The following is a 25,381-nucleotide window of genomic DNA, read 5'->3' on the forward strand; positions in this document are numbered from 1 at the left end:
GCTTCAGTTCCGCTCTTTTGAAATGCAGAATCTATGTCTGAACAGCTATGAACTATAAAGTCATATGAAATTGACGTCATCTCGGAAAGTAAAGGTACATGTAGCATTGGGGCGAATTTATTACGTGTTGTCGAAGTTGACGATGATTAAATTAGCGATAGCGTACGCTAGTCAATCATGAGAAAGATAAAATTGTACGAAAAAAAAGTGGTAAGATTAAAAGTTTTCCAATTCTCTAGTTTTTTTTCCACTATTTAATCCTTGTAGTCATATTAATTGTTATCTCCTACGTAACTTAAGCCTTTGTCCTTCGGTGTACATGTACTTAACTTGAAATATAAGTCCGCCTTGTGCTATTTAAATTAAATTAATTACTTAATCAAGGGCGAAATTTCAAAATTTCGTCACCCATTTTATTTTTAAGATTTTAAATCTTCAAGAGTACGTAAATGACCAAAGATCAAACCCAATTAAAATCAATCGGCCTTTCAGAGGATCAGATTTTTTCTGATTCGGATGAGATATGTCCGTGTGATATAACTTTCTCTTCTAACGCGACGGCCTTACAACACAGTTCTCGAGAAAATCAACCCCTTCTAAGGAGCAGAATGGATAACGATTTTCTAAATAGCTTCCCTGATGATCCTCAATTCACAGCGACAATTAGAGAGGCTGAGATAGCTATTGACAATGGCATATTACCCGAAAGAATTTATCAAGGATCTAGCGGAAGTTATTTTGTCAGAAACAGTGGTGGAACTGTAAGTACTTTTAAATTAAATTATTATGTCCTAAAATTTTACGTGAAAATTACTGATTGAAAATTGCTAGAAAATTATCGGAGTATTTAAACCAAAAGATGAAGAACCATATGGGAGGTTAAATCCAAAATGGACTAAATGGATGCATAAATTATGTTGTCCATGTTGTTTTGGTCGATCATGTTTAGTTCCTAATCAGGGCTATCTGTCAGAAGCGGGAGCCTCTCTTGTGGACCAAAAATTACAATTAAATATTGTACCCAAAACTAAAGTAACTATAAATCACTCTCTTATATATATAAAGTTAATCCTTATATTAACCTCAAACTAATGTAAAATAGGTTGTTCGTTTAGCTAGTGAAAGTTTCAACTATTCAGCGGTTGACAGAGCAAAATCTAGAACCAAACAAAATGTTCTAGAAAAATTTCCTAAAATAGGAAGAAAATTTCATCGTATTGGGTTACCTTTAAAGGTATAAGATTTTACCAAGCCTTAACTAATGATACAATAATAACTGGGGCAACTAGAAAATTATGAAGCCAATATAGAGCTATTTCAGGGGGGGAAAAATTTCGTCTGCTACGAAAATTGGGCCTGCCTTTGAAAGTGTAGGGCGGCCATTTTGTGAGGGTTTTCTCTATGGGCAAATAGCATTGTTGACGTAGCCATTACCCCCTCTGAAATAGCTCTATACTAACGTAGATAATAGTATGGACTGTGTTCAGATCTATGCAACATTGTACTAACTGTAACTAACAACAGTATTTGGACATAACGTTAACAAAGTTAATTTTGTCTGTTTTTCATCAAATAAAATGAAAATGTGGGGATTATTTTTTGATAATTCGAGGCAGAATGTAATCGTTGCCATAGAGATGATTTGGCTTAGTATATATATCCATTTTGGTCTAGCTAAGTTAGGATCAAAACACATTTTGAAATGCAAAAATTAACCAAAATTATCGTAATATTGAGTTAAAATTGTCTTTACTGGCTACAGAATTACACTCTGCCTCGAATTATCAAAAAATATTCCCCACATTTTCATTTTATTCGATGGAAAACAGACAAAATTAACTTTGTCCAAATACTATTGTTTAGTACAATGTTGCATAGATCTGAACACAGTCCATACTATTATCTACGTAACCATTTTAGCTGCATAATTTTCTAGTTGCCCCAGTTACTAAAGAAACCCCTTAATTAATTTTCTAGGTAGGATCATTCCAATTTTTTGTGGAAGGTTATAAAGACGCGGATTATTGGATCAGACGTTTTGAATCTGATCCATTACCCGAAGACCTTCAAAGGCATTTTCAATTTCAATTTGAGAGATTAGTAGTGTTAGATTATATTATAAGAAACACTGGTAAAAGAATTAATTGAGTTTCAAAAAAAAAGTTTAAAACTAATCAAATGTTCCGTTACAGATCGAGGGAATGATAATTGGTTAATTAAATATAATAAAGCGGAAAAGGATGAAACTGTAAAGCAATTCCCTTTGAAAATATTACAATATAATTTTACCTAATATTTATTTTTAATTGCAGGGTAATGTCAAAGCACCCGAAGTCAAAATAGCAGCTATAGATAATGGATTGGCATTCCCATTTAAACATCCCGATTCGTGGCGCGCTTGTAATTTCAATTAAATGTCTTTGCCTAATTAATAATTAATTAACTAACAATGTATTTATTTTAGATCCGTATCATTGGGCGTGGCTTCCATCTGCCAAAATTCCATTTTCGAGTGAAATTAGGGATCTCATATTACCCCAACTATCAGATCAGAATTTTGTACAAGATCTGTGTGACGATCTCTATGATGTCTTTAAAACTGATCAGGGTTTTGATCGACATGTATTTGAGAAACAAATGTCCGTAGTCAGAGGCCAAGTAAGTAAAACAGGAGTTACAGACAGAAAATGTTAAGCCTACTTTGGTCTACAAAAAAAAAATGATAAGCCTACTTTGGTCTACAAAAAAAAATGATAAGCCTACTTTGGTCTACAAAAAAAATGATAAGCCTACTTTGGTCTACAAAAAAAAAATGATAAGCCTACTTTGGTCTACAAAAAAATGATAAGCCTACTTTGGTCTACAAAAAAATGATAAGCCTACTTTGGTCTACAAAAAAAAATGATAAGCCTACTTTGGTCTACAAAAAAAATGATAAGCCTACTTTGGTCTACAAAAAAAATGATAAGCCTACTTTGGTCTACAAAAAAATGATAAGCCTACTTTGGTCTACAAAAAAATGGTAAGCCTACTTTGGTCTACAGAAAATGTTAAGCCTACTTTAGTCTACAAAAGAAATGATAAGCCTACTTTGGTCTACAAAAAAATGGTAAGCCTACTTTGGTCTACAAAAAAAATTGTTAAGCCTACTTTGGTCTACAAAAAAATTGTTAAGCCTACTTTGGTCTACAAAAAAAGGTTAAGCCTACTTTGGTCTACAAAAAAAAAAGGTTAAGCCTACTTTGGTCTACAAAAAAAAGGTTAAGCCTACTTTGGTCTACAAAAAAAAGGTTAAGCCTACTTTGGTCTACAAAAAAAAAGGTTAAGCCTACTTTAGTCTACAAAAAAGAGTTAAGCCTACTTTGGTCTACAAAAAAAAGGTTAAGCCTACTTTAGTCTACAAAAAAGTGTTAAGCCTACTTTGGTCTACAAAAAAAAGGTTAAGCCTACTTTAGTCTACAAAAAAGTGTTAAGCCTACTTTGGTCTACAAAAAAAAGGTTAAGCCTACTTTGGCCTATAATTACCTCTTTCCCTCAAAGAGATGATGATGAAACTTGCCAACCAAACATGAAACATTATTTATACAGATCTTGAATTTAACGCAAGTTCTAAAGGACGGGCAATCTCCAGTTCAACTAGTTCAGAAACCCACAGTTATTGTGGAAAGAGGAGTTCACAGCAACCGAAGTATTCATTCCTTTGATGATTTAACTCAAAGCTTCCAAGGGAAAATGCCCTTTTTCTCTTGGTGTTAAAACTTCAAATGATTACGTCATGATTATTAACTTCAAAAAAAAAAAAAATTATATATAGAAGACAAGAGGGATATAAACATAATTAATTAAAGTTAATTAAGAACCCCAACGATAATTTAAATGTGAAAAACTGATACAATCCCCTTAAAAAAATAAACCTCACTATATTTTATGAATACGCCTATGCTATAATTAACATATAGTTCATTTAAAATTAAATTAAATTAAATTAATCCTTTTTTTTTTAATTAATTAAAAATGAAATCAGTATTTAAATAACATTATAATGGCCTTATTAATATCTATTTAAATTAATGTTCTTAAAAAAGCCCATTAAAATTAAATAAAAAATTAAAAACTATTGGATTATAAAATAAAATAAAATAGAAACTAATTATTATTAAAAAAATATAGTAAATGAATTATAACCTTATTCTAAGCATGGGCGAATACTCGAGTAACACGAATAACTCGATCGAATATCGAGACGAATAACCGTCTCGATATTCGATAAGCCCCATTTCGTGTATTCGAACGAATATCGAATAGTGAATTTTACTATTCGGGCCTGCTATTCGTTAAATATTCGACTAACTATTCGTTAAATATTCGATTAACTATTCGTTAAATATTCGATTAACTATTCGTTAAATATTCGATTAACTATTCGAGAAAACAAAAATATTAACCCTAAAATGTTTTAAAAAAGTAATGGCAGTTACACTTTTTAATGTATAAGTTTCTATGGGAAAATAGGCCTGAAGTGCTACTACTCTATAGCGCATCTAAATTCTAAGTATAATTTTAATTGATTTTAATTAATCCTTCTATTTCTGACTATTCGATAACTATTCGATAAGGGCAATTTTAAGTTAAGCCTAATTATTCGATATTCGGTTCCCAAACAACTATTCGTCTCGGTATTCGATAAGAAAATTTTTCACTATTCGATATTCGTCTCGACAGTCAAAAACTGGTATTCGCCCATGCTTACCTTATTCCTATTTAGTTAATTAAATCTACTTAGTTTTAATTAGAATAATAAATATTACGCCAATCAAAATGATAAAATGTCATACTTACCACCACAACCAAGGGTTAACCATTTTCCCTGCTGCCCGCCGCCATCTTGGATTATTAATAATCCCGCCGCCATCTTGGATTATTAATAATCCGCCATCTTGGATTATTAAATTAATAATAATCATTAACAGAGATTCCATTGTGCAAATTAATTTTTTTTTAATTACGTTGCTATGAAAATGGTGCTTTTTTAAAAAAAAAGAACGAAACGAAACGACACTAAACAAAAAAAAATGATTAATTAATCGCTAATTGGTAAAGTAAAGTTACCATGATAAAATAAAAAAAACCTCATTACTATATTGTGTTGCAATTGCACCTAATTAAATGAAACTAATCCTAATCCTGCAAATTTTAAGTTTACCTAATGAAATATTATTGTAAATATAATAAAAGTTATTAATAAAAAAATATGTTTAAATAATATTTAATAGGCCAAATAAATATTTTTTTTGAAAAAAAATATTATTAGAAGTTTACGTTTTTTTTTTTTTTCAAACCTTAATTTATAAAAATCAAGAAGTTATATCTAATATCTCAGAGAGAAGGTATAAATTCGCCACATTTCCAGCAGCCTTTATCTCCAGTCCAAACGTAGCCTGTCCGGAGTTAATCCCCGCCTCTAAATTACAACCAGCCAGCATCTCATTGGTTCTTGAAAACTCACGTCAGCGCGACGCGAATGACGAAAATTACTTTGTATTTTCCGACTGAGGAGAGGCGAAATAGCCCGGCGCCTCCTTTTACGTCCCCCCCCCCATGTATTTTGAAAGAGGGACTGGGACTATGGCGCGCGAATACAAAGGCATCTTATACCTTCTCCCTTATAAACTAGATATCACTTCTTGTAAAAATTCGACAACAATTTACGTTTAAAATTGTTTATTTCGATATCCTTTAGGATAATATGATTCCATTTACGAATTAAAAACGGAATGGCTAATCGTGTATGTTGACTGACAAAACATCTTTTTTTTTAATTAAAAAAACTTGATTATGAATTATGACTCGAGAGAAAAAAAAGTTATAATTAATTCCCCTTTTCTTAAAAAAAAAAATAAGAAAGAAATTTAGCAAAACTGGCAACATACGTTTAAATTTACCTTTTTGACTGTATATGAATGTTTGTTATAAACAAGAGTTTTAGTTTTACCGGTAATTAATGATTTTTTACTTTGTCGAACGTCTACTAGGTTCGGAAGCTGTTGGTGGTGGGGGTGGACCACGTCGATCCAAATCCTCGATGTAAGACATCAGAAGTTTCTTACGTTCATCGTCGATACTTTCAAGAATCAAGTAACGTTTATCGTTCTACGAAATCAAGAAAAAATTAGGTTAAAATCCCGCTTTTACGGGTAAAATCGTTGGGGGAAAGATATATATACTTCGAGGATCTTTTCAATGTCTTCAAGATGTTGCATAGACTCATCAATCATACTCTTGGACCTTAAAAGAAAATGTATTAAATATTTGGATTAATTAAAAATTAAGAATTAATAACGCAAGTATTACTTGTACGTAATCAGTTTAGTTTCTTTCAGAAGTTCCCTAAAGTCCGCCTTAGCCGCAACCATCTTGTCTTTAATATATTCCTTGAATTCTTTTTCACATTTGCGATCGCTTGAAGAAAATTTTTCATACCTAGGGTCGTCTCTAATGAGACGTCTTACCTATAAACGGTAAACATTGTAGTCATTTATAGGCTTAGAAGAAAAGGTCAATCACATACACGTTAAGCCTACTTTAGTCTAAAAATCAATCCTAACTTCCTTAGCCCACTTTGGTGACGGTCTACTACGAACAATGCTAAGCCCACTTTGGTGACGGTCTACTACGAACAATGCTAAGCCCACTTTGGTGACGGTCTACTACGAACAATGCTAAGCCCACTTTGGTGACGGTCTACTACGAACAATGCTAAGCCCACTTTGGTGACGGTCTACTACGAACAATGCTAAGCCCACTTTGGTGACGGTCTACTACGAACAATGCTAAGCCCACTTTGGTGACGGTCTACTACGAACAATGCTAAGCCCACTTTGGTGACGGTCTACTACGAACAATGCTAAGCCCACTTTGGTGACGGTCTACTACGAACAATGCTAAGCCCACTTTGGTGACGGTCTACTACGAACAATGCTAAGCCCACTTTGGTGACGGTCTACTACGAACAATGCTAAGCCCACTTTGGTGACGGTCTACTACGAACAATGCTAAGCCCACTTTGGTGACGGTCTACTACGAACAATGCTAAGCCCACTTTGGTGACGGTCTACTACGAACAATGCTAAGCCCACTTTGGTGACGGTCTACTACGAACAATGCTAAGCCCACTTTGGTGACGGTCTACTACGAACAATGCTAAGCCCACTTTGGTGACGGTCTACTACGAACAATGCTAAGCCCACTTTGGTGACGGTCTACTACGAACAATGCTAAGCCCACTTTGGTGACGGTCTACTACGAACAATGCTAAGCCCACTTTGGTGACGGTCTACTACGAACAATGCTAAGCCCACTTTGGTGACGGTCTACTACGAACAATGCTAAGCCCACTTTGGTGACGGTTTACAAACAATTCTAAGCCCACTTTGGTGACGGTTTACAAAAAATGCTAAGCCTACTTTGGCCTATAATTACCTCTTTCCATGACGATGTCAAATTAATTGAAGTAGTCTCGTTAAGAAGTTCCCTGAATTTTTCCTTCTTCTTCTTAATCAAGTTTTCAATGTGTTCCATGAAATATTTTTCACGTTCGTCACGTTCCAAAGGGCTAACCAATTCCCATCTATGATCTTTACGTAAAGTTCTCTTAGCGTCTTTCCAAGAGACATCAGCGTTTCGAACTAAATCAGCTAGCAAGGCTGTAAAGTGTTGAACAGCCTCATCGTGTTTATGTTGCTCACGTTCCTTATCCCTTTCGCGTAAATGAGTCGATAAAGTTCTTTGAACTTCCTTCTCACGCTCTCGAAGACTGGCTTCGATTCGTTCCAGCTTTTCCCGTTCTTTCGTAGCTTCATCATTCGCGTCCTGCGAAAGAAAGCGACAAAAACTCGAGGCTAAGTTTCAATAATTGGCCTTATTCCTGATCAGCGCCACCGAGGCGTAGCGGAGACTTTTGGAACTATAATAATACGGTAGCCAATCAGAGGAGGCGCTGGAGTCGATGGACTCTGATGGAGATCTGTTATTTTCTCTATTTTGAATCATGTGAATAGCCAAGGCTTAACAAGCGATATGGTTTCAAAAGTATTAAAAGTTGATTTTACCTTTCTTATTCTGTCTAATATTATGAAATAAGACTTTCGGAGTAAGTTTTCATTCGATTTTGGTCTATTTGGAGATTATTAGGTTAAAAATAATTAGTTAAAACATGTTTTTTGAAGTTGAAGCGGTAATAATCAAAACAGAGAAAATAACAGATCTCCATCAGAGTCCATCGACTCCAGCGCCTCCTCTGATTGGCTACCGTATTATTATAGTTCCAAAAGTCTCCGCTACGCCTCGGTGGCGCTGATCAGGAATAAGGCCAATTAGTACTTTAACCTCCTCTGACGAACTTACATCGAGTTTATTAATGAAATCTTTGAACCAATCCTCTCTTTGCGAACTACTATCGATAGCTTTATATCTCGGATCATCTGAGATAACTTTTTTCAGTTCGCTCCAACGAGCGTGTTTGTCTAAACCTTTTTGCTCCGATAAAAGTTCCATAAAATCCTTTTTCATCTGAACAAAGAGGGAAATTAAGAACAAAATAATTAGCGGAAATAATAAGCTTTAATATACTTAAAAAAATTATAAAATTATTTCATTAATATCTGAAAAAAATATTATTTTATGATTAAAAAACTTTAATCACTGAAAAGGAAAAGATTAATTAATGTGGTTAAAAAAGCATTATGGTTAACGTTGTTCAATGATGAACCTAAAGACTGTAAAAAATTCCTTATAACTTTAAATTAAATCTCTTGGTAATTTAGAGCTGAAATTAAAGATTAATTACTGATTAAAATAATAATTAGCGCTGCGCTGTAACTATAATTATTAAAAGATAAAATCATTGATGAAACTAGAGTTCCGAAAACTCAATGCAACTTTGGGCGGCTGAATTAGGGGTTAAATAATAAATTTTAAATTGACCAATTAATATCAAAAACTTGACACTAATTAAAGTATATTAACAACATTTAAGATAATTAGATTTTTTTGGTAGCTGTTTAAGGTATTGTATGATCTGTTTAATTCTCGGTAAACGCACCTATCGTTTTTAACTTACTCAACTTACGGTAGAACAAACGGGCCCGAAAGAATGAACATTCTATAACGGAGGTCTTTATTTCGAGAAGCGATTGGCTCTAGTCGAACACACACACGCACGATTGCTCAAATATCTCAATGGAGGACTGCTTCAACGACCAACCACTAAAGGTATGAGCCCAAAAAGAATCAGCCAAAAAAAAAAATAAAATAAAATACCTAATAAAGGTTTATTTATTTTATTCCTAAAAATGTAGCAGCATCTTTTTTGCTTTGTCAACCTCAATGAAGGCTGATAAAACTCGTGATTAAAGTTTAATAATTAATATTTAATTATCGTTAACTTATCTCTGTTTATAAACCTCCATTGAATTCAAAATAAAATAGGCCTAAATTTAATTTGTTCAAAATAATAATAGTAAATTAATAATAAACACTGATTAACCTTCAAAAACTCTGAAATAAAAGTTAATTACGCTGTGAAATAAAATTAATATTACTGAGCCACAATATTGCGATCGATAATAACCTATAAAATAATAAGCAATATCGCGGCTCAAAGGGTTAACAACATATCTACCCCATAGTTAAAAAATAGGTCATTTTAGGCTTAGATAGAGGTTAAAAAACACTCCCCTAGCTAAGCCTAACTTGCGTTTTTGTCACCCAATGTCTCTGAAAACCCTTAGAAAGTGATTGATGATTAATAAGAATGAAAGAGGGCGTAAACTTACTCGTTCTCTCTGACTAGATCTTTCGTCTCTGTCCTTACGCCTTATTTCTTGAAGAAAATCCTGAAACATGGCTTCCTTATCCCTCATCTTCTCAATATTCTTGAATCGCTCGTCTTTGGCGTATTTTTGAGCAAATTCGCTAAAAGTAGACCTTAAAAACAAAAAAATGTTCTAGTTAGATCAGGAAAGTTTGTCTAAGTTATTTTTAAACTTACTTCATGGATAGGTTAGCGCTTTCCAAAAGTTTCCTGAATTCGTCCTTCCGTTCTTTCATCTTATTCCGTTTCTCGCGTCTCTCCTCTTCAGCTCTCTCTTTAACATACTTTTCAAATACCTGTTTCCGTTCTTTCGAAGTTAGCAATAAGTAGCGCGAATCAAAAACTATTTTGTGTAGTTCTTTTTCCCAAGTAGAAAATGCAGAAACCTAGATAGATAAATTTTTTTGTTAAGCCTACTTTGACCTAAAAACTTCCCAAGCCTACTTTGACCTAAAAACTTCCCAAGCCTACTTTGATCTAAAAACTTCCTAAGCCTACTTTGATCTAAAAACTTCCTAAGCCTACTTTGATCTAAAAACTTCCTAAGCCTACTTTGATCTAAAAACTTCCTAAGCCTACTTTGATCTAAAAACTTCCTAAGCCTACTTTGATCTAAAAACTTCCTAAGCCTACTTTGATCTAAAAACTTCCTAAGCCTACTTTGATCTAAAAACTTCCTAAGCCTACTTTGACCTAAAAACTTCCCAAGCCTACTTTGACCTAAAAACTTCCCAAGCCTACTTTGACCTAAAAACTTCCCAAGCCTACTTTGACCTAAAAACTTCCCAAGCCTACTTTGACCTAAAAACTTCCTAAGCCTACTTTGACCTAAAAATTTCCTAAGCCTACTTTGTCCTAAAAACTTCCTAAGCCTACTTTGATCTAAAAACTTCCTAAGCCTACTTTGACCTAAAAACTTCCTAAGCCTACTTTGACCTAAAAACTTCCTAAGCCTACTTTGACCTAAAAACTTCCTAAGCCTACTTTGACCTAAAAACTTCCTAAGCCTACTTTGACCTAAAAACTTCCTAAGCCTACTTTGACCTAAAAACTTCCTAAGCCTACTTTGATCTAAAAACTTCCTAAGCCTACTTTGATCTAAAACCTTCCTAAGCCTACAGTGATCTATAAAGACCTCCCAAGCCTTAACCTTACCTCTTTCTCTATAAGCATATCTCGAAATTGTTTCATCCTAATCTCCAAGGGAATGGAAGCTCTCTCCTTAGCAGCCCTAAGTTCCGCTTCAATGGCTGCTTCTTTTCCAACGTCAATTTTCTTTTTCCCTTGTCCACTAGGAGAGTCAGACCCAACTCCCGGTTTCTTATTGTTAATTTCCTCGGACTCCTCCTCTGTCCTGCAAAGAAATTAATTCATATTAAACAACCAAGCCAAGCGTAATTAAATCTTAGAATTTTTTAAAATTTACTTCAATTTCTTCAATGGAGGTTCATCATTATCTTTCTTATCAGCTTGTTGAGCTACAGGAGGAGGAGCTTGAACCATTCTATCCACATCGGGGCGTCCACGAAGTTCGTCAGGTCTTTCCCAGACTGATGTTTTAGTGCTAGGATTAAAGAAAAATACTCGACAATCTCCAGTCCAAACAACGCACCTAAAATTAAATATATTCATTCAGTTAACGAGTTTTAAATTAAAGGAAAATTTCAATATGTTACCAAGGAGTTCCAGGAACAGGGGTGCTTGAAACTGGTCGGGATTTATCCTGAGGTTTCTGAACTTCCACAACTTTAACCTTTTCTTTAATCTCCTCTTCCTGATCATGAGAGTCTTCATTTGCAATTTTCATCGCATCTTCTTCCTACAAATGAAAGGACATTCCTGAATACTGTCAAATTACTCATAAAAAGTATAAATCTTACCAAATCCTTAATGGACGGTTGACTATCTTCAATATCCATGGAATCTCCATTAGAAGTCATCACTTTCTGCAACTTAAAAGGTCCATCCAGCATCTTTTCTTCCTCAGCTTTTCTACGTTGGTTTTTGAACTCTACAGAAATGTTGAATTGTTTTTTTTTTTCATCTAAAACCTTCTTAAGCCTACATTGACCTAAAACAATCATAAGCCTACTTTGACCTAAAACCTTCTTAAGCCTACTTTGACCTAAAAACCTTCTTAAGCCTACTTTGACCTAAAAACCTTCTTAAGCCTACTTTGACCTAAAAACCTTCTTAAGCCTACTTTGACCTAAAAACCTTCTTAAGCCTACTTTGACCTAAAAACCTTCTTAAGCCTACTTTGACCTAAAAACCTTCTTAAGCCTACTTTGACCTAAAAACCTTCTTAAGCCTACTTTGACCTAAAAACCTTCTTAAGCCTACTTTGACCTAAAAACCTTCTTAAGCCTACTTTGACCTAAAAACCTTCTTAAGCCTACTTTGACCTAAAAACCTTCTTAAGCCTACTTTGACCTAAAAACCTTCTTAAGCCTACTTTGACCTAAAACCTTCTTAGGCCTACTTTGACCTAAAAATGTCTTTAATTAACTTACGTTCAAACTTCAAAATGGCTTCCGGTTTAATCCAAACTGACTGCATGGTTGTAGTGTGATAATAATAAGCCCTTCCATCTGTAGTTTGATGTTCTGTCCATTCTGCCGCTTTGCTTCTCAACACAGCTTCTTCCTCGTCTAATTTGAGTTTATCATGTCCTTCAAGTCCAGGTGGCATTCCTCCAGGTCCCGGGAAACCTCCCAAAGCGGGGGAAAAACCCGGAGGGGGCATATTAAAGGGAGGGAAACCCCCAGCAGGGTGTAATCCCATAGGAGTGCCAAAGGGAGGCATTCCAAAGGGTGGAGGTTGTTGAGAAGTTTGGAACATTCCCATAGGTGGTGGTTGAGTACCGGGTGGTGGTCCACCAGATACAGAAGGCAACACTCCAGATCCATTTGGAAGTTGGCCATTGTTGCCATTGTTGTTGCTGGAACTAACGCTAGTAGGAGGTAAAGAACTTGAATTACTTGTGTCAGTTGAGTCAGAAGGTGGTGGGACGCCATTAGAAGAAGCCACGGGTGCTTGAGAGTTCTCCATTGTGGTTGGATGAGATGAATCTTCATTGGTTGGTGCACTCATAGAGTTTGAATCCTCATTTTCCAGTTGAGAGTTCTCAGTAGGTTTTTGACCTAAAATTGGCCTATTTTAAACCCCCTTCTTAATGATTAAAGGGCTTAATGTAATCACTAACCAGGTTGAGATGAATTTGATTGCCCAGAACTGTTATTCCCAGCAGCACCAGGTCCAACACCAGCAGCGGCTGCAACAATTTCTATTTGCTCTTGAGTCAAGATCTTTACATTTTCTGGCTTAGTCCAAGATACTTCTCTAGTTTTTGCATTATAATAATAAGGCTGCCAAAAAATTACTGTTAGAACTTCAAAGACACTTACACAAGCGAGCGCAACTATAAAACTTACCTTTCCTTCACCAGATTTAGTTTCAACCCAAATTTCTCCACTAAAGTCAATTCCGGCGATTGTGTATGGATTTCCCCCTGAAGTTGTGGTTGGAGGGTTTTGTTGTTGCCAGTTTGGTGGAGGAACATTCATTGGGGGCATCATCTGTCGCTAATTTAGGTAAGTGAATGATACTCACTAAGGCTTAATGTTGAATTTGAAATGACTTACCATTCCCGGTGAATTTTGAATTTGCATTCCTGGAGGAGCCATACCAGGGTGCATACCTGGTGGGGGCATTCCTGGTGGTGGAAAGTTTGGGTCAAAACCAGCGTGGGGTGGAGGTGGTCCACGAAAACCAGGAGGGGGTGGTCTTCTCATCATGCTAGGAGGCGAGCCCCTCATGTGAGGAGGGCCACACATCATGGGTGGACCGCGAAACCTGATAAAATCATTAATTACTCTTAAACTTACCTTAATTACGGTAATTAAAAACAAACTTACATAGCCGCCGGCCCTCCAGGAGGTCCACCAGTACCGGGACCTCTAGGAGGGAAACCGGGAGCTCCTCTTCCCCTCATAAATTCGTGAAATTCCTCCGCAATTGCAGCCTCTTCAACACTCGTTTCATCCATTTTATACTTCAATTGTTTAACTTTTAATATTAATTAAGAATTAAATTTACTTCAAATGATTCAGAAGAAATTGTCACACAAAACTCGTTCACAACTTCACACAACCGCAGTTTTCTCGCTTTGTGCGTGATCGAGTGGGCTATGAGTCGGTGGACTTATACAAAAAAAATCCCAAGATGGCGGCTTAACGGAAATTGCATAGTTGCCAGCTTGCCAAATTGCCTTGTTGGAAATTTTAGGAAATAAAGTGCTGCCAGAATCTAATTTTATTTCCAAGAACGCGAGAAGGGATAAAATAGGGGTAAAAGTTGTCTTTCATGGTGGTAGCCGTTCAGTTTGCTGCGTGCTAAAATAGACGTCGTAATGGTAATCAATTTTAATCCGAATATTTAAACAGTTATTCGCAAATTTATATAAATCGAGACTCTAATATTATAATTTTATTTAGTTAAAATATATTATTTATGTAGTTTTAAAACCTTAAAACCCCTAACGTAACAAAAAGATGGATATAACGCTAAGCCTTGCTCATAGCTAAGCTTATAAAAATATGTATAGTATTGTATTGAAACTGTTGATTTTAAAAGTATTTTTATTTTTTCTTTTTACAGTCTCTAGTAATCCCTGAGAAGTTCCAGCATATATTGCGTGTCATGAACACGAACATAGATGGAAGAAGGAAAATTATGTTTGCCTTAACAGCCATCAAGGGTGTCGGAAGACGTTTCTCCAATATTGTTTGTAAAAAGGCTGATGTTGACCTTAACAAACGAGCTGGAGAATGCTCCGACGAAGAAGTAGAAAAGCTGATCACTATCATGTCAAATCCTCGTCAATACAAGATCCCAGATTGGTTCTTGAACAGACAGAAGGACATTAAAGATGGCAAGTTTAGCCAAGTAACTTCTAACGCTTTGGATATCAAATTGCGTGAGGATTTGGAAAGACTAAAGAAAATTAGAGCTCACAGGGGACTCCGACATTACTGGGGGTATGTTACTAACTTAATTAATGCTAAGAAATTGTTATTTAATTGCATTTTCAATTGTAGACTCCGTGTTCGAGGACAACACACCAAGACAACTGGAAGGAGAGGCAGGACAGTTGGTGTCTCTAAGAAGAAGAATTAACAGTGTTAACAGAAAAATAAAAAATTTGATAAAAATTATTAAACTCTCTTCATTTATTATACATAGTTCATTTTAATGAAGTAATATTAGGTTAAAGTTAATGACAAGGCTTAACACGTGGATAGGCTTTGGAAGTGGTTCAGTTCACTTCAGTTTTTAAGCTGTGGGGAGGACGTTAGTTGTCAGAAAATGGGTTTAATAACCATTAAAAAATGTATGATTACCAAGTATTGACTTGTATTACGCCATCGAAAGAGGTCAAGCTGATAATCTCGAAAAAAAAAAGAGAGTAGGTTAACTTCTAAGTAAATATTTCTTTATGGTAACCAATTAGTATCAAACTAATTATAGAAAGGATAATTAATATCGTTAGATCATTTAACTCAACATGGAAAAAGGATTTAGAAGATATCATGAGATCTTTCACTAATTTTAAAAATGAGTCTCATATACTCCAGTAAATTATTGTTCAATTTACGCAAGTTACGTTGAAAATAAAAAATAATTATCAGGTGGCTTTGACGCAATTAATTCCACCACCGTTTCCAAAAGATTCTAAGTCTACCCCCCATTCAAAAATATTCCTAATCGAGGGGAAATCCTAAACATTCATCACTTGATGAAGTTGATGGTAGAAGTAAAGAAATTTAAGCCAACTTTCTAAATAACACCAATATATGTATCTCGTTAATTTATCTCAATAAAAATTCCCCGTTATCAACACGGACTTCTGTATATATGTATACTATGTATAGAAACCATACGCTTTTGTCATTTACTTCTTTCTTAAAAATAGACATATTCAAAGTCCAGGGTTCGGACGAAATTTTTGCATTGAAAATCTGGCCCTGACTTGTCCAGCTTAAGCTTATCCCTGACGAAATTTTTCCAAGTTCCAACAAAGAGGGTAGACAGTTTTACCTCTTTGGTTCCAACATCCCTGACCATTTTCAGGTGTTTACTTACCTGGCGGCGGTTGATTATCTCCCTCTAAGGCTTTTAGCGTCATCTATCGGAAAGCTGTATATTTGAAAGCATTACTTTAATTGCTTGATTTTTATCTAAATTTACAAAATGTCTTTTTCTGCCGAATTTTATAATAAAAATGAAAAAAAAAATGAATAAAAAAAAATTATGCAAATCAACCGTTGGCCGGATTTGAACCCGTGCCACTGGTTCCCGCTAGAGGCGCCGTTTCTCACGCCTTAACTTTTATTCTGCAACAATAAACCATAGAGACTGGGGTTTATAGTCTCTATGAATAAACCAGAGAGAATTAAGTAAACTAAAGAATAAATACTTTCAGGTCGGGAGAGTAGCGAACTCCTGTAACCCAAGCTTCATGGCGACTGAAGATGAAGGAATACTACACGTGTCGGCTATCCTACCCTAAAGGTGCCGACTGCCCTGTGTCCGCCGGAGGTGACTTGACCCCAAAACCCCTTCCGTCACCTCCCAAGTAAACTTCACTTCTTCTATGGCTCTAATCGCCCGAGACGATATCATAATCGTTTCTACAACCGGGACAGCGAGAAGGTTGTATAGTATACTATACAACCATCTTGCGACGGCCCTGGACCAGTGAATCTTGCGGCGTGCCTACCGGCAACTAGCTATCTAAATAACCCATCTTTTACATCATTATATAAATCACTAGACCTATCCCTGATTTTTTTTCCCGCCATTTTTCAAATCCCGCGTTTGTACGAACCCTGAAAGCAAGGTTAGTAAAGTACCTAAAAACATTTGTAATTAACATCTTAAGAGGTAGATAAGAAAACGGTATAAGAAATATTTTCCTAGATAATATAATCTTATTACGACAGTTACAATAAAAAAAGATTAAACTGGCTTCATTTGAATATACTAACACCTCTACGTTATTTTCTTATTAACGAGAGAGAGAGTCATTAGTTTTTAAAACGCATCGGAAAAATTATGGCCAAAGTTATTTGGCAGATTTATGTAGTTATATTTTTTACGTTAACTAAGGAGATAATAACGCAGCAATGCGCGGGTAAAACGGAATATCCGAGTGGAGATAGAATTATTATTAAAAATATTCAAAGTAAAGATGAATTTAAATGCGTAACGGACGGCATTCGATACAATCAGAAACAAATATGGGATATACGAAACTTAAATCTTAAAAATGATACGCTACCGAGAGGAGCCTTTAAAGAGACGAATCTTCAAAAACTAATTCTGCGAGATTTCTATTTAAGCAATTTATCAGAGGATTACGAAAAAACGAAACCTCCTTTTGAGGGTTTAGAGAACACTTTAAAGGAATTGATTATAATTAACCCTCTAAACGGAGTTAAATGGGAATGGGAAGAACTTTCGCAGTTAAATAAAATAGAAAAATTCGTTATAAGTCACGGGGCATTCGCTCAAGGACCTATTTCGAAACTAGACCAAAGCAAGTTTAAAAAACTTAACGGATCCTTGGTTAAATGGTTTCAAATGACTGGAAGTTGTACGTCGGACTTAGGAAATGATTTACTTCAATCATTTACTTCGTTAAAATATCTACATCTGCAAGGTAATAAATTGACAACTTTCAACCGCGAATCCCTTCCGGAAAAAGTACGATATTTGGAGTATATTGATTTGAGGTGATTTTATTCGGAAGTGAATTCAATATACTATAGATTTAACCTTTCCACATTTTTTGTAGCAATAATAAAATAAATTGGCTGCATAAAACAACTTTTGAAAGAATGCCAGCGTTGAAAGTCATTTCTTTGACTAATAATCTTATAGAGACACTGTGGAAATCAGCTTTTAAACCGCCGCTACGTTCAACGAGAAAGATGTATCTTTATGGTAAGTTAATTACGTTTAAAAAGATCCTTAAACTAATCTAGAACCCAAAAATGGCCTTTTGATAACCTAAGTTTTCAATCATTTTGTGGGAAAAAGGTCAAGAATCATTCTTAAGCCACGAATCTTTTCTTTCCATAGACAACAATATTATCTGCGACTCAAACATTGACTGGCTAATTAAAGACAACAAAACCATAAGCTTATTCGAAGACGATCATCGTCCATTACTCTGCAGTCAACCGGACTCAACTTTAAAAGGAAAAGCCATCAAATCGCTAAAACTAAACGAATTGTCTTATTTACCGAAGAAAACCGCGTCTCCAATACTAATGCTTCCCGCTAATTATCTTCCACTTCATGTCTGCGAACCCAATTCGTTCTTCAATAATTTTAATCGTTCATTTAGTGACTAAGCCTAAAAATCTAATTCGGTATGTTTATCAAGTATATAATAAACATAAATAAAGTTAATTTTAACTTTAAAAATAGCGTTATCTTTCCTCGTTATTACACCTAAGTTGATAAAAGCTAAAGAAAGTATACTAGTAACCTGTATCTTAAAGTTCATCATTTCTTGTCAAACCAATTGTCATATTGACACCTACTTTGCGCGTCATTCTACTTACAACTCGGTATCCTTGTTCACGTCCTTCTTAAAACATTTAAAATTTGTTTAAAAATTAGTTTTAACGCCGCTAAAAACCTATTTAATATAAATAGGCTTAACGTGTAACTGTCAAAAGGTCAATGACCTCGAGCCAAGGCTTAGCGAGTAGGTTTATCGACAAACAATAATAATTTACACCTGTAGAACCCGATAAGACTAGGAGAATAAATAATTGTATACTTACAATCAATTTAACCAGTTTTTAAGTTAGCTTGGTTAGACCATGGATAAAGAATTCGCGTAAATTTGTTTTCGCGCTTAGAGGATAGGCAACTCCAGCGTTGCCAGATAAAAATTACCAAATTATCTTACCAAAGCCAAAAAATTATCGATTTTCAACCAAAATAATCGTACGCTCTGAGCGCCTCCAAAATCGCAGTAAAACCTATGCGAGTGTTCTGATTCACCTTGAATTTATATTAAAATCAGTACAAGGGTCATAAGGAGATAGGGTAATAACGTCTCCAAGCGTTTCTCACATCCTGCCTTTGGTCTTAAGTGTATTATTCCTATGGGATGAACATGATTCGCTGCCTCCCATTTCGCCTTTTTCTACCCCTAGCGAGACTTTTCTGCCCAGATTAGTGCAATTTCCAGCTGAATTCGAAATTATCGTACAATTATCGTACGCCTAAGCCGAATTATCGAATTTAGCGTACTATAGAGCTATTTCAGTGGGGGAAAAATTTCGTCTGCTACGAAAATTGGGCCTGCCTTTGAGTGTAGGGCGGACATTTTATGAGGGTTTTCTCTATGGGCAAATAGCATTGGTGACGTAGCCATTACCCCCTCTGAAATAGCTCTATATAGTACAGCCTCAAAATTATCGTACGCTTCGAAAAAACTCTTAAAATTATCGCATTGTACTATAATTATCGTACGTCTGGCAACGCTGGGCAACTCCCTATCCCATTCGATATATACTCTGTTCCAGGTTCGGTTGTCAGCACGCGCAGAGCTCGTTTTCTATGTAAGGTAGCTTTGTGTGTGCTGATAAGAGACAAAGAATCTATATATATATATATATATAGAGCCTTCATCGGGCCTTGTTAAGGACAACCTAACTGTAAAGCTCTATTTATTATACCTTCCTCCCACATGTAGGTTCACCCTGTTTTTAAGATAGCTAGGTTAGACTTCATAATTGCTTCACATATAAAATTTTTCTTTTTCTTTAAACCAATCAACATATAATTTTTTTTACTAATCAGAAACATTTTATAACTACATATTTGAAAATTAAATGAGAGTAGAAAAAAATGAATTTCAAATTGTTATTTCTGGGCTTTCTTTTTGAGTACTTTTCCTTCACCAGAAAAAGCGGAGAAAGCATCCTCAATTTTATCAGTATTTCCATTTTGTATACTTTTAGGCAATCTGATAAATCTTATTGTTCCAAATTCGTAATCATAGTCAGGAATTCCTCTTTTCGCTAAACCTTTCTGCGTATTCATTTCTGGTTCTAGCCCCTTTTTCTTTCCATCTAATCTGACTCCTTTTCCAGTAAATGCCACGAAAGAGTTCTCATTTTCTAGTTTATACATCTCAGCGTTGGGATCATCTTCTTGCATAGGTTGCATTTTGTCTTTAGCGGCAGAATCCGCTTTGAAATCCGGTTCTTTATAACCGACAGGAGTGGCAAACTCTACATTCATGTCACATTCAATAATTGAAACTGCTCTTCCTGGTTTACACTCTAACACGCATAGCTCGTAGATTTTGTCATTGTATTCAATAGCTATAACATCGTTTGTAGTCAAACAAGCAAAGTTTCTGAGCGCATTTTCCAAAACAGCTTTTGGGTTAGTTATATCCAGAAAATCGGGAGATTGAGGTTGAAATTTAGAGAAAGTTGCTACTGGTAACGTTGCACTTTCAATGTGCAAAATTCCTCCTTCTTCCAATAATAAATTTCTCATCAGCCAATATGGTAGATAGACTTTTCCCTCATCAGCTACAAACTCCAGGACACCGCAATGGGTTATCCTATCCGCTTTTTTGTTGGTAAGTTTGAAGAGCATGGGGTAAACAATATTTAATCGAGTGAGTTGATCTAAAGCTGATGGAGGCATGATTATCTTTCCACCTCTTTCAACATCGTGACGTTCGTTTCCCGGTAACATAGACACGGAATAACAACGATATTGAGTGTTGAAAGGCCTGAGAGGCTCGTGAAACATGTTAAATGAAAACATTTTCCACTTTCTCGAACTGAATTTATTCTAGAAACCATAACATAGAACCTTCAAACCTTAAGCCTTGGTTAAAGGTGTTAATATCCTTAATTTCACCCATATTTAAGGGAATATTATTATAAATTTTGGTTTAGATTTATATAAAAGTTACTTACCTGTAATATTTCGCGTATATTTGCTGAAATTTATGTTAAAAAAAACCTACGAAATAATTTTTGTGTCGTAATCGAAACTCGGAACCAGACAAAAACTGCTTGTCATGTCACCTAACCAATAAGGAAACGACAGTCACGTGACTTAGAGCGACCAATAGTTCATTACGCTCCAAATTCAAAAGTTTCAGACCACGAGGTTAAAGATAATTTCAATCGTTGCCTACGTTAATCAAGGCCTGTGCGCGGCGCCGATTTTTATTTTTATTTTGGCAATTTAAGTTGCCAAATTCTCTCACCTGAGGCGCTATTAGCTGGACCTAAATAATTTGAAATGTTCATTTTCTCGCGCTTAGAATTTTAAATACTCATTTTCGCGCGCATTTCGGTCCAGCTATCAATGAAATCTCACGCTAAAATAGGGAGAAAATAAGAAGTCGCGTTTCTTAAAAGCCCCCCCCCCTTCGAAGCCACCGCGCACAGGCCTTGATTAACGTAGGCAACGTTTCAATCAAAAACACATTAAAATCAATGAAATTAAGTATAATATTGCAAATGTTTTATTATAAAACGATATTTTTAGCTAAACTGAGAAACCGGGCTATAATAAACGACGCAAAAACAAGGTAATTAAAACCAGTAGTTGTTGAGCTGCCATTGAGAGTATCCATAACCGAGCTCAAGGTACCGTTATTTGGTGCCGGTTGAATTTCCATCAAATGGCACATTAGCGGGTACAAATTTATATTGTCAAAGGTGTCTGGTATGACGTAACCCTTTTTAAAATCGGGTCCCGTGGCATAGAAAATAGGTTTCATTGACACTAGATCATTGTCATAACCGTGTTCACCCGGTCCAATTTTTTCAAAATTAATTGGACGATCCTACACCCATTATAAGGAGTAATTAGAGAACAATTAACGCTATAGACGTCAGAAAATTACCTGAATTATGTAATACCCTTCATCAGCAATAACCACAATGTCGTGGATACGTCTATGATTCTTATAATGCAGTCTTTCGGGGATGTCCTCTTTCTTGTAGACAGTTATTGGTCTTTTGGCATTGGTCAACTTCTGGTAGATAATTTCCTTCATACCATCCTTTGGAATAATCATCGCAACTGATCCGAATTGCGGTACAAGTTTGACGTCAGTCTCCATATCTAAAAAGTCGCTTAAAACAATCACGTGGTCTTCATCTTTGGTCACGTTTGTCATTCCTGTACGCCCAAAATATTTCGATGAGTTTCAAGTATTTAGATTACTTTTTTTCTAAGAAGAAAAATCGCGGAGTCATAGTGAACTTTGTTTAGCTCACCATGATCGCTAAGTACGATAATATTTGTCGAACTCGTTAAATCTTTTTCATCCATACGCCGCATAAAGTATCCAAGTAACTCGTCCATTTCTTGTACTTTCTTCCCAACTTCAGTACTTAGAGCCCCGTACTTATGCCCAGTCGAATCAGGTTCCGAAAAATAGGCAGCCGCGAAATCCACGTCATCATCGGACAACCATTCTATGACCTTATCCATCCTGTCCTTGAAGGGAACCGTTTTATTATAGACGTAGTAATAGTTAGCGTATACGCCATTGAGTTTCGTCTCCGAGCCAGGCCAGAAATAAACGGCGGTTGTTTTGTTTTGAAGTCTCGCCGTGATCCAAATGGGTTGTCCACCATCCCACCATCGAGTTTCGTTATTACCAGGCTTGAAAGAGGCGTCAAAGACGGGATCGTACATCCGGTTGTTGACTATTCCGTGGCTTTCTTCGTATAGACCTTGAGGACCCCATCACGAAAATGTTAAGAATGCCAGAAGGATCTTATAAACCCTACCCATAAGTTTATAACTACGATAAGTTATAAACTTATGCCCTACCCTATAGGGGAAAGCAAAACTGGGAGAGCTCTTTGTCGACATACAAACCACTGTATGCGCGAGTAAGCTGTTGCTGTTCATTAGCATTCTGGGATATCAAGGGCATTCAGCACAGTTTAATGCAAACGCGTAAACTAGAACGTAAATTAGGATGTATTTTTTTATTTTCTGGTATATTAAGATCACAAAAAAAGTTTAAAGCGCTGTAAAGGTAGACGTGCTGAATTGAGTAAATAATGTATTCTTTAAGCCAGGCTAACGCACGTTGCATAAGCTAATTTATTGTTAACTGGTCCTCTTTTGAAATACAAAGTCCATTAACCGTTTGCCAAATTGCAATAACTCAAGGAATTAACTTCATCTGGGAGTTCTAGCCAATCCTCTCAACTTATAACACTTCGGGAGGCCTTTTTAAAACTCGTAAACTCAACCCACTTCCATCATTCTCCCCATTCAATAAATAAAACGTTACGCGTAATTCTTACCGGTAACGATGGTATAGTGGTTGGGGAAAGTTTTTGTTGAAAATACTGGTCTGATGCCAAGACGCGCGTGGACTCCGCCTTTGGCAAGAGCGTCGAAATTGGGTGTATCGAACTTATTGATGTAATCCCAACGAAATCCATCGAGAGATAGTAAAACCAGCTTGTTTGAAGATTTAGCGTAGACTAAATTAAGATTTAGAGCTAATTGTAAGACAATTACTAACAAAAATAGATAAAATTGGCTCATTGTTAACCGTGTCAAATTGCCAAAAAACCCGTCACACCGGGACTAAGGCAAAAAATGAACTAACGGAACGGTAGAGGGACGAACGACAGAGATTTTTTCTTCAGACTAATATTCTTTCTATCGCGTTTGTAAATCTCTTAAATTTTCAACAAGTAGTAGCGGTTTTCTAGCCGAGACAGCTAGCTAAACTTAAACGTGACTTTTTTCTTCGAAACCATACAGGTTTTGCGTACTTTTCTCGCTTTAAGCAAACAGTACCGGCGCTTTTCACTTCTTGTTTTTCAACATCGCCATAAAGAACTTTTTCATTGGTAAGTTGAGGAAATCTCTATATCTAACAGGCTACCAGAAGCTACCCATATGAAATAATTCTCAACGGTAGGTGCATTGATTGAGAGGCCGGAAACGTGTAACAGCTTTCAATATATCCAGATAGAAACTGCGCTTCATCTAGTGTACAGGTAAAGGTAAAGTCCCAATTGCTCGAATTTTTTCGAGATTGGATTGGATTAATTCATTCATTCATAAATAAATAAATTAAACATGGTCATCATATTTTCTTTATTATTGGTGCAAAGAATACGTCAGAGAATAGAACGATTTTAGTGGCGAATAAGTTAATTAAAATCATTAATATTTCTTAAATTAATAAGCCGATTGAAAAACGCTTATAGGGCATTCGTTTAGAACGATGCGCGCTACTCGTGGTTAAATTTTCATGGATTTTCGTCCTGCCAATCAAGAGAAAAGTAGGCTTTAAATTTACACTTTCGCCACCCATAGACCTAACATTAGCGAATAAGTTCATTAAAATAATTAATATTTCTTGATATAATAAGCCTATTAAACAACACTTTGGGAAGTTTTTCTGGAAGAGTATAGGTGACAGATTTTGATGGGTATTGACACATCCATCCAATCAAGAGAAATTACGACTTTCATGTATGTCCGAATCACAGAGATAGAGAGAGAAAAGGTCTTTCACGTTAGACAGACAAATACGCAGTCACACAACTATACTAAATCCGTAATCTTTAGGGTTTAAAACCAGTAAAATGGGCGTATTTTATGAGCGCTGTTTATATACACATTGATAAGTTGATTGCCTAGATGTAGTAGATGGTAATTTGAAAAATGAAGAAAAAAAACTCCGTTTACAGATGTAAAAGTATATATCAACGCTGAAATCTCTGAAGCGAAAACGTTTTTTTTTCACCATGAAATCTGAATAGTTTTTAAGCTTACATCATTGTTAAAAACGGAAGAATTCCCTCTGGCATTTGCGTAATAAGCCTTTTTCCGCGAAAACAATAAGCAAACAACTATTAATATTTCTGACACATTTATTTTTGCAAACTTGTATTTTCTAGTTGCTTTTTATAATAAACAAGTTCTTCTATCCAGTTAAATTTGAACTTTGGTTAAGTATTAGATAATTTATATTTAATTCAATTTTGATCTTATTAGAAGATTTTTCGAGATTGGGGGTTTTGTTTATGTATACATTTTTGACGTATCAAAACAAGCGTATATATGTAAATTATTTTATAAAATAAATATTTGCATTAATTATTTTTTTATTTGCTATTAATTTTATTTTATTTAAGTTAATTTGGCAAATAATTACTTTAATAGATTAGAGGCACCGTTTTTACTTATTCGGCTAACATTTTATTACGAAATTTTTCTAACTTTATAAAACTTTCTACTAAAGGCCCCAAGATTTTTCCAAGTCTCGTTTCTACATTCTCGTTGCTGGATAACAATTTATCCAAAGTATTTGAGCAGAAATAAACGGTACCGCTATTTTTCATTTTTAAATTGTGCATTAGTGCTAAACATAACGCGGGACTCTGTATCGCCGGGGAAAGTAAT

The 25,381-nt window shown here is 35.4% G+C and overlaps 6 protein-coding genes across 6 annotated transcripts; 3 read left to right on the plus strand and 3 right to left on the minus strand.

Moving 5' to 3' along the window:
• Positions 1-63: 63 nt before the first annotated feature.
• Pi4KIIalpha (phosphatidylinositol 4-kinase II alpha) lies at positions 64-4,095 on the plus strand. The gene is made up of 9 exons (XM_089839579.1): positions 64-210; positions 425-761; positions 832-1,032; positions 1,103-1,234; positions 1,978-2,131; positions 2,193-2,248; positions 2,313-2,400; positions 2,465-2,658; positions 3,589-4,095. Exons 2-9 carry the CDS (start codon positions 450-452, stop codon positions 3,754-3,756), a joined length of 1,305 nt encoding a protein of 434 aa, XP_089695705.1. The 5' UTR covers positions 64-210; positions 425-449; the 3' UTR covers positions 3,757-4,095.
• A 1,609-nt stretch (positions 4,096-5,704) lies between these two features.
• LOC149673834 (transcription elongation regulator 1) lies at positions 5,705-14,065 on the minus strand. The gene is made up of 16 exons (XM_089839578.1): positions 13,789-14,065; positions 13,516-13,726; positions 13,306-13,455; positions 13,077-13,239; positions 12,385-13,014; positions 11,752-11,882; positions 11,548-11,690; positions 11,298-11,483; positions 11,027-11,225; positions 10,049-10,257; positions 9,834-9,984; positions 8,404-8,568; positions 7,480-7,869; positions 6,352-6,509; positions 6,225-6,285; positions 5,705-6,150 (listed from the first exon to the last, which is right to left on the minus strand). The coding sequence occupies exons 1-16, from the start codon at positions 13,917-13,919 to the stop codon at positions 6,010-6,012; spliced, it is 3,219 nt and encodes a 1,072-aa protein (XP_089695704.1). The 5' UTR covers positions 13,920-14,065; the 3' UTR covers positions 5,705-6,009.
• A 64-nt stretch (positions 14,066-14,129) lies between these two features.
• On the plus strand, positions 14,130-15,092 carry RpS18 (ribosomal protein S18). Its single transcript, XM_089839586.1, has 3 exons — positions 14,130-14,285; positions 14,531-14,910; positions 14,971-15,092. The coding sequence occupies exons 1-3, from the start codon at positions 14,283-14,285 to the stop codon at positions 15,047-15,049; spliced, it is 462 nt and encodes a 153-aa protein (XP_089695712.1). The 5' UTR covers positions 14,130-14,282; the 3' UTR covers positions 15,050-15,092.
• A 1,197-nt stretch (positions 15,093-16,289) lies between these two features.
• On the plus strand, positions 16,290-18,364 carry LOC149673836 (uncharacterized). The gene is made up of 3 exons (XM_089839581.1): positions 16,290-17,667; positions 17,730-17,878; positions 18,017-18,364. Exons 1-3 carry the CDS (start codon positions 16,988-16,990, stop codon positions 18,289-18,291), a joined length of 1,104 nt encoding a protein of 367 aa, XP_089695707.1. The 5' UTR covers positions 16,290-16,987; the 3' UTR covers positions 18,292-18,364.
• Positions 18,365-19,730: 1,366 nt separating this feature from the next.
• On the minus strand, positions 19,731-21,045 carry Ufd1 (ubiquitin fusion-degradation 1-like). The gene is made up of 2 exons (XM_089839584.1): positions 20,896-21,045; positions 19,731-20,767 (listed from the first exon to the last, which is right to left on the minus strand). Exon 2 carries the CDS (start codon positions 20,738-20,740, stop codon positions 19,820-19,822), a length of 921 nt encoding a protein of 306 aa, XP_089695710.1. The 5' UTR covers positions 20,741-20,767; positions 20,896-21,045; the 3' UTR covers positions 19,731-19,819.
• Positions 21,046-21,429: 384 nt separating this feature from the next.
• Positions 21,430-23,872, minus strand: LOC149673838 (ectonucleotide pyrophosphatase/phosphodiesterase family member 5-like). The gene is made up of 4 exons (XM_089839597.1): positions 23,260-23,872; positions 22,213-22,674; positions 21,837-22,114; positions 21,430-21,776 (listed from the first exon to the last, which is right to left on the minus strand). The coding sequence occupies exons 1-4, from the start codon at positions 23,504-23,506 to the stop codon at positions 21,456-21,458; spliced, it is 1,308 nt and encodes a 435-aa protein (XP_089695723.1). The 5' UTR covers positions 23,507-23,872; the 3' UTR covers positions 21,430-21,455.
• Positions 23,873-25,381: the final 1,509 nt, after the last annotated feature.

This window comes from Phalangium opilio, unplaced genomic scaffold (assembly GCF_054372755.1).
Source record: "Phalangium opilio isolate 3A_F unplaced genomic scaffold, DU_Popi_V2 ptg000048l_1, whole genome shotgun sequence".
Taxonomy (NCBI): Eukaryota; Metazoa; Arthropoda; class Arachnida; order Opiliones; family Phalangiidae; genus Phalangium; species Phalangium opilio.

What these genes read in the sequence shown, in the direction of transcription:
- Pi4KIIalpha (XM_089839579.1), top strand. Translation starts at nt 450, where the DNA reads ATGACCAAAGATCAAACCCAATTAAAATCAATCGGCCTTTCAGAGGAT. An exon ending in ATATTGTACCCAAAACTAAA is followed by an intron (nt 1,033 to 1,102) that starts GTAACTATAAAT and finishes AATGTAAAATAG; the next exon opens with GTTGTTCGTTTAGCTAGTGA. An exon ending in TCCCGATTCGTGGCGCGCTT is followed by an intron (nt 2,401 to 2,464) that starts GTAATTTCAATT and finishes TATTTATTTTAG; the next exon opens with ATCCGTATCATTGGGCGTGG.
- LOC149673836 (XM_089839581.1), top strand. Translation starts at nt 16,988, where the DNA reads ATGGCCAAAGTTATTTGGCAGATTTATGTAGTTATATTTTTTACGTTA. An exon ending in TTGGAGTATATTGATTTGAG is followed by an intron (nt 17,668 to 17,729) that starts GTGATTTTATTC and finishes CATTTTTTGTAG; the next exon opens with CAATAATAAAATAAATTGGC. An exon ending in GAGAAAGATGTATCTTTATG is followed by an intron (nt 17,879 to 18,016) that starts GTAAGTTAATTA and finishes TTCTTTCCATAG; the next exon opens with ACAACAATATTATCTGCGAC.
- Ufd1 (XM_089839584.1), bottom strand. Translation starts at nt 20,740, where the DNA reads ATGTTTTCATTTAACATGTTTCACGAGCCTCTCAGGCCTTTCAACACT.
- LOC149673834 (XM_089839578.1), bottom strand. Translation starts at nt 13,919, where the DNA reads ATGGATGAAACGAGTGTTGAAGAGGCTGCAATTGCGGAGGAATTTCAC. An exon ending in TTCAAAATTCACCGGGAATG is followed by an intron (nt 13,456 to 13,515) that starts GTAAGTCATTTC and finishes TACCTAAATTAG; the next exon opens with CGACAGATGATGCCCCCAAT. An exon ending in TGACATCGTCATGGAAAGAG is followed by an intron (nt 6,510 to 7,479) that starts GTAATTATAGGC and finishes TACCGTTTATAG; the next exon opens with GTAAGACGTCTCATTAGAGA.
- RpS18 (XM_089839586.1), top strand. An exon ending in GGACTCCGACATTACTGGGG is followed by an intron (nt 14,911 to 14,970) that starts GTATGTTACTAA and finishes TTTCAATTGTAG; the next exon opens with ACTCCGTGTTCGAGGACAAC.
- LOC149673838 (XM_089839597.1), bottom strand. Translation starts at nt 23,506, where the DNA reads ATGAGCCAATTTTATCTATTTTTGTTAGTAATTGTCTTACAATTAGCT. An exon ending in TATCGTACTTAGCGATCATG is followed by an intron (nt 22,115 to 22,212) that starts GTGAGCTAAACA and finishes TTGGGCGTACAG; the next exon opens with GAATGACAAACGTGACCAAA. An exon ending in AAGGGTATTACATAATTCAG is followed by an intron (nt 21,777 to 21,836) that starts GTAATTTTCTGA and finishes TAATGGGTGTAG; the next exon opens with GATCGTCCAATTAATTTTGA.